At 44.2% G+C, this 6,711-nt stretch overlaps 1 protein-coding gene across 1 annotated transcript in view; it reads right to left on the bottom strand.

The window, feature by feature from the left end:
• Positions 1 to 1,656: 1,656 nt before the first annotated feature.
• OCRL (OCRL inositol polyphosphate-5-phosphatase) overlaps positions 1,657 to 6,711 on the bottom strand; it is a 51,455-nt gene continuing 46,400 nt past the window's right edge. The window contains exons 21-24 of the mRNA XM_030933665.1: positions 5,947 to 6,031; positions 5,196 to 5,323; positions 4,259 to 4,370; positions 1,657 to 4,069 (exon numbers count right to left, since the gene is read on the bottom strand). Coding sequence (XP_030789525.1) covers positions 3,945 to 4,069; positions 4,259 to 4,370; positions 5,196 to 5,323; positions 5,947 to 6,031 — 450 coding nt within the window. The 3' untranslated portion in view covers positions 1,657 to 3,944. The remainder of the gene's footprint in view (positions 4,070 to 4,258; positions 4,371 to 5,195; positions 5,324 to 5,946; positions 6,032 to 6,711) is intronic.

Below are 6,711 nucleotides of genomic sequence, written 5' to 3'. Positions count from 1 at the left end.
AAGACCAGGCAGGAAGTCATTACAACACCCTCGTAATGGTGGTGGCCTTGACCAATAAAATTGGCAGAGGGGGTGATGAAAAGTAGATGTGTGGGGCACGCTGCTGACGTGGTCGGTCGGTAGGAAAGAGAGAAATCAAGGCTAGCTCCTAGATGCTTACTTAGCCCCAGCAACTGGCCAGATGGTGTTGACATTCTCTGAGCTGAGGGGAGACAGCTAGAGGATCTAAGTTGGGTGGTAGTAAAAGAACCAGAAGTAAAGTAATTCTACTTTGGAAATGGTGAAGCTTGACATGCCTGTGATACATCTGAGGGGAGATGTCAGCTAACTAACTGGATATACTGGGCAGGAACTTGGAAGAGAGCTATGAGGTGGAAACGTAACATTGGGAATCAGGGTATGACAGATATTTACAGCCACGGAAATTGATAAGATGTCACCAAAGGAATTAATGGGCAAGCAGAGTAGAACTGTTTGAAAAAAAAAATGCCACTATACCATGCAGTGTCACTAACCTAAGTAACCTTAGGTCAGTCATTGTCCCCTCTGAGACTTTCCCTATCCAAACAATGAGATCAGATTAGGTCATCACTAAGGTTCTCTCCCTAACATTTAGTGATGCCACTGTTGCAATGTGTGGCTTTTACATTATGAGGCTACACCAAGAGCCAGTTCTTCAACTTGCCCTGCAATCAGAAAGGCCCTAATGGGTCTCCTATAACAGAAGCCTAGCAGCTGGGGATGCCATTTCCTCTCTAACCTCTGGAAAGATAGACCACCATGCCTGCTATTCACATTGCCTGCTGCTATGTAAAAACTTCTGGTGTCAGTCTCCATCTGCTGGGGGGAAAATCACTCTCAGAAAGAAACACCTTCTCCTGCCAAGGCTTTGGGTGGGGCTTCGAAAGTTGTTTATGACAACACTGAGTCAGCACATTCAGCAGGGTCAAGCTCACAGCTGGAGGGAATTGGAAGAGGGCCTTAGTAGAGAAGAAACCTCCAGCTGTGGCTTCTTCAGTCTCAAAGGGAATGGAATCAGAATCCACAAATTCATAATGGAGATTGGCACCATGCGCAAATCAGGGGTTTCCTCCCAACATGTTAGACAGTTCAGATGAGAACAACAAAAAAGTACTAAATTTATGGACTTGATCACCCCAATAAGTCATAAAAGTTCAAAACTGGTTTTCAAAAGCTGCAAAATAGGATTATGTTAAAACAGGCTCTCTGGGGAAGCACATCTTGAGACTATGTGAGCAGGGGTAACTGGGTTCTCCCCAGATGTGCATCAGGGTTTGTCAGGTTTCTGGGGCTGGAGGGATCACTGATCTGACCTAGTGTGACATTTACATGCATTAAGAGTCAACATCCTTTCCTCTAATTCAGTTGTTTTGTTGCCTGAATCCTTAGGGTTAAAATAAGCGTACGTGGCTGGCCTCTGAAAGTATAGGACGCCTTTATTAGCCTCTGAAAATGCATGGTTTCTTCTCATCTCTGAGGGTGAATATACCAAGAATTCTAATAAATGGTATTTCCCTGTAAGACAGGTAATGACAGTACAGGCACAGCTGATGGGGACTGCAGTCAAGTCAAATGGAACCCAGTGACACATAAGCCCTCCCTCCTGAGTGCTTCCTCACCAAAATCACACTTTGCTTTTTCACACAACATATATTTATTCAGAAAAAAATTTGCAATAAATTATAATAAAAAAGATGACACGAAATATAGAATCCCACTAGCAGCTTTGCTTAGTGATCAAGACATTTTTGGGAAATATAACAAACAATTATAGAATAAGAAAACAGTGAAAGGGAGACTAACGCAATGTCACCACATGGATTTAAACCATTTCTTCCCTAAGACAGCAGGTGCAGAGTCTTTCCCTACCAGTTGAATCTGAAATCATTACTTCAGAGCAGCTACAAATTAGTACCTTAGAGGACTTGGGAATCACAGGTGGGGTGTTGGAATAGGCATGGTAGGGAAGCAGATTTCTTCTGTCTGGGTCTACGTCTTGTCTCCTCTACCTAGAGATTGTCTAAAATTCTCAACCCTGTATATGTTCCAGGATGAGCTGAAAAAAGGTCGAGGCAGTACACCAACTTAGTGTTTTGACCTGATGTAGAAAGAGATAGGATACTGCATACGTGCAGTACAGAGCCTCCACTAACCACACCCTTGATCACCCAAAGATCCCAGGTCAACGATATGCTAGAAAACAAGCCCAGGAAAGGTATTTCCCTGGGGTATGACCCTACCCCAGTGTCTATTATCTGCCTCTTTTTGTGGTCACTTTCTGGCCTTGCGGAGATGACAAACCTGTTCTGCTCTGAGTCTTCCATTAACTAAGTTCAACACCCAGCCCCTGACCTACCATACCTCCAGCTCTGTGGCACCAGTAACTTGACTCCTACTGCTTTAACTCTCAATCAGGAAAGCGTTTAGCCGTATTGCAAAATACGTACCTTTTTTTTTTTTTTTTTTTTTTTTTTTTCAAGAAATGGGGGAAATCACTGGTGGTGCCTTGGATATGCTAGAAATGTCATGGAGTCAATGCCCAGGATCGTACACAGAGCCTGTACGTTATGTTCCTTGCAATTAACGCAAACAGGTAAGGGTGGTTGTAACAAAAGAAAACCAGGAGGAAACCAATTGCATCAGGCAGTTTTGCAGTCAGTGGTTGGTGGCTTATCAACCAATATAGATGAATTTTTTTTTAAAAAGGCTGTATCACAGAGTTTGAATAAATGAAAAGCTCAGAGGGTCATCTTGGATGGGAGAGGTAAGGTGCTTGGTTGGTCCTGTTGGCCAGTCTCTTTACACAACACTGGATATGGTCTGGGAGCCAAGGGGAGTCTCTAAACCCTTTACGTGCAGGAGCTGGTTGTAGAGCACAGTCAGTCCCGCTGAGGAAGAAGGTGACACCTGCCCTTGGTACTTCACAAGACCAGAAAACGGATTCTAAGGGTCATCCGCAATACCTTTGCTGTGGGAAGGATCAATAGCTCTAGATGGGCCTGCCTGAGGTACAAGACTCCCTCTTTTACTGTGGGGCCAGTGTTGCTCTGGAGGTGGATGTCTAGGCAGGAGATGGGTCTCAGAGACACCCAGGATTAGTCCTTGTGTAAAATTTGAGTAACAATAGGAAAAGGATAGTGGGAAGCAGGACCTGTCAAACACGAATGCTCTCACTCTTCAGATACTCAAAGTGCTTCCATTCTGATTGTGATTCTCTCACATCGATGGGATGCCATCTCTAATAGTCCCTAAAGTTATGCTACTAAATGTGATCTAAGAGAATATGGTTCCACCCAGTGTGGAGCCATGAAAAGGCCAATGTTACAGAGACATAAAGATGCCATTGTAGTAGAAATGCACAAATGCATGTAATAACTGCACGCAGACAGTGAATTCAATGTTGAGGACACCCAAGGAGTCACTAGCCTCACTCAGACTTCGTTCAAAGTGACAGAACGAGGGGAGTGCAGTGCAAAGGAGTGATCCGGGAAGGGGTGGGTCAAAGTGCATTATACAAAGGACTCTAGACAAGTCTCAGCTACAGCAAGTAGTGCTTGTAGGCCCAGAATGGGAACATCTCAGAATCTAGGCCTAGGGTACTAAGGACAATCATGACAATTGGATAGGAGGGCAACAAACACATCCCTAGGTAAAGGAGTGTAAATACAGATCTTTTTGCCTTATAAAGAGAAAACACAAAAACACCAAAATATGGTAACTTTGGCTTGGCAATATAAGTCTAAAAGTATTTTGCTGTGGAGGATATGGTAAAGGAGGGATTAGGAAACACTCTTCCTTTTTACTATAAACAGAACTTGAAATTCTGCAATAGACCCTTCCTGTGGCATGACTTTTTAAATCATTCTGAAATACTTGGAGCCCGAGATCGTCTGCTTCTAGAATATCAGAGAATAGTAAAAGCCTTAGTCTTCTTCGCTCCCAAGCAGAAAGCCCAGAAGGAACTGAATAGCACGCTGGCGGTCACTTGGAGTCTGTCTTGCCATAAGGTTGGGTGGAGGCCTCAGGAGAAGACTAGTGAAGAGAGTAGCTAGAAGACGACAGAAAGACAAGCGGAAACTTTTGTCAGACATAACCTAAGCAAAACCTCAGGGCTGGAGGGCCTGGGGACAATGACTATTGACTGCCATGTGCCTGCACACGCAGTAAGGTATATACTGGATACAATGCATGAAGAGTATTTTCAACAAATGCCCCATGCTGCATGAAGCACTCTTACCGATCATGTTGGCATTGACGCTATTGTATTCAGAGAATTTTAAGAGTTCTCGAAGGAATGCCATCAAGTAACGGAAAACATTTCTATGGCATCTCGGAAGCTGGGAGATCACCTGTTTTTAAAAATAGGGGTAGGCAGTGAGAAAAACAGGTGGAAGATGAAAGTAAGAGGAACTTACAGCTGCCATTAATAGTAGTCTATAATCCAACCCTTGCAGGACCCATTTCATCTGTCAACTTCTATTATCTCCTCATGGCCAACACAACACCTTCCAAATTATAACTTCAAAGTAAGAACAGCCGTGCTGTTTGGTCCCCGTCCACTCAATGACCAGGCCACGTGGTCATCACACATTCACACGCACACCCCGCCTCACAATAGGTCGGTGTTCATCTGCTCTTTTCCCATTTCCGCAGGCATGTAGCCACGGCACCTACCAAGCTGAATGGTTTTCTGTTCTTTTTTGTTTGAATGGTTTTCTTTACAATGTCACTTAGCATGGATGGGGACTCCTCCCAATACTCACTAGTCCAATTCACAGGTACTCTCAGCTACTGTGCATCAAAATCATTTCAGGATTAAAAACACACACCAAGAAGAGAAAAAGAAGAAAGCCTCCCAAGTGTCACCCATCCTTCCTGGTAATGTCAGCCAGAATTCCAAGTACAATCAGCTTCACCAATTTACCCTAGAGTAGAGGGATCCACCCCACTAGGTTTTCTGTAAACAGAAATAGGCCAATGGGGAAAAGGTGGCAAATATCACAGGAAATAACACAACCTAAAATTTAAGGGTAGCAAATGTTCGTGTCCTGCCACTAATAACAGATCCAGACCCATCCTACCAGACAGCTGGCTGCCTATCTGGCTCTGTAAAACTGACGACTTCTCTATGGGGGAACCTGTGTCAAACACATCCTGAGGTCAGTAGAACCCACCTGTCGGCAGATCCGGGGATCATGAGCAGAGTCAAGACATCGCTGATACAGCTCGTAACAGATGACTGGCTCTGGCAGGGCTTCCAAGAAAATGAGCAGTGCTTCAGCCACAGAGTGGTTGCTGCCAGCTGAATCAACTTAAGTCAAGGGAAAGGGGCTCCAGGAGAAAGGCCACACAGAGCCCCGACGGGCTCCTTTCCTCAAGATCCTGCAGGGACTGTTTTCCTCCTCTTATTTGGGGCACACTGATCCTAATGGGGGTTTGATATTTTATTGATTCAAGTGCCCTGCAGCTGAGTTGTTACAGAATTGGTCAAAGACTCTTGGCAGCTTTGGCCCAGCTTCAGGGTCAGGGGAATATAGCCTGCAGAGTGACAGCTGACACTGGAGCAGTCCTATAAACCAGTTGCCCATGTTTCCCATCCTTCTCCCTGCCCTGTCAACAGTACGTGTGGTGGCAGGAGTGACTGATCACCTGAAGGAGAATAGTACCGGTGTTGTGGCTTCTATGTCCCATGCTTTTTAAGTCATTGTTATCTACCCCTTGCTTCCTTTTAGTAAGAGCTGGATATGGAAAGAGGTCAAAAGTTCATAAAAAGAAATGAGAAACAAGTGGATAGTCAGTGGTTATCCTATAATAAAAGACATTACAAAGAAAATAAATATAGAACCACAAAAAGCAAATATAGGTGCGAAGAAGAGTTTGACCAAGTACTCATCCAGCTTCTTACGCTTTGGTCGCAAAGGATACGGATTGTCTCAGGAATGCTGGTATCCAGACAATCAATGATCTGCTGGAGCTCTTCCTGCATTCCAGGGGTCTGGAACAGGTCCTCCTACCAAAGAAGTCAGAATGAAGGGAACAGGCAAGATAATCACTCCTGAGGTTATGATGATTACCCAAGGATCAGAAGAGCAGCAGGAAGCAAAACGGAAGGGTGGTATGTGTGTTAATAATTACAAATGGAGGTGTGAAAATAGCACATTTTTCCTTTAGCATTTCTCTAATCCATGTGAAATGTTATTTCAAATAAGAAAATGTTCTTTCCAAAGGTTTTAGCCTACACCTGATAAGGCAGGGGACCAGATGGCTAGAGCAAGAAATCAGGTGTTCTAATTCTAGCCTCTTTTTAAATTTTTTTTAATAGAGATGGGGTTTCACCATGTTGCCCAGGCTAGTCTCGAACTCCTGAGCTCAAGCAATGCGCCCGTCTTGGCCTCCCAAAATGCTGGGATTACAGGCATGAGCCACCGTGCCTGGCCTACTTGTAGCCTCTTGACAAGAAGCAGAAGGCAGAGTCCAAACAGAATAACCACATTCAAATGCTAGTACTACTGAACGCTGGGGAAGGAGGAAATTGCATGCTCATACTAAACCTTGCTTTCAAGTTACATTATTCTTCGGTAGGTAAGAGAACATTACCTTTCAATTTAGTCCCAAGAAATGTCTCTTTTGGGGGTGAATGAGTTGGGGTGGTATTTTAGATAGGATTTAAAAGAAAAACTAGGACCAAGT

This window comes from Rhinopithecus roxellana, chromosome 7 (assembly GCF_007565055.1).
Source record: "Rhinopithecus roxellana isolate Shanxi Qingling chromosome 7, ASM756505v1, whole genome shotgun sequence".
Lineage (NCBI taxonomy): Eukaryota > Metazoa > Chordata > Mammalia > Primates > Cercopithecidae > Rhinopithecus > Rhinopithecus roxellana.
The sequence above is the reverse complement of the archived record's forward strand: the minus strand, read 5'-3'. Positions and strand labels throughout refer to the sequence as shown.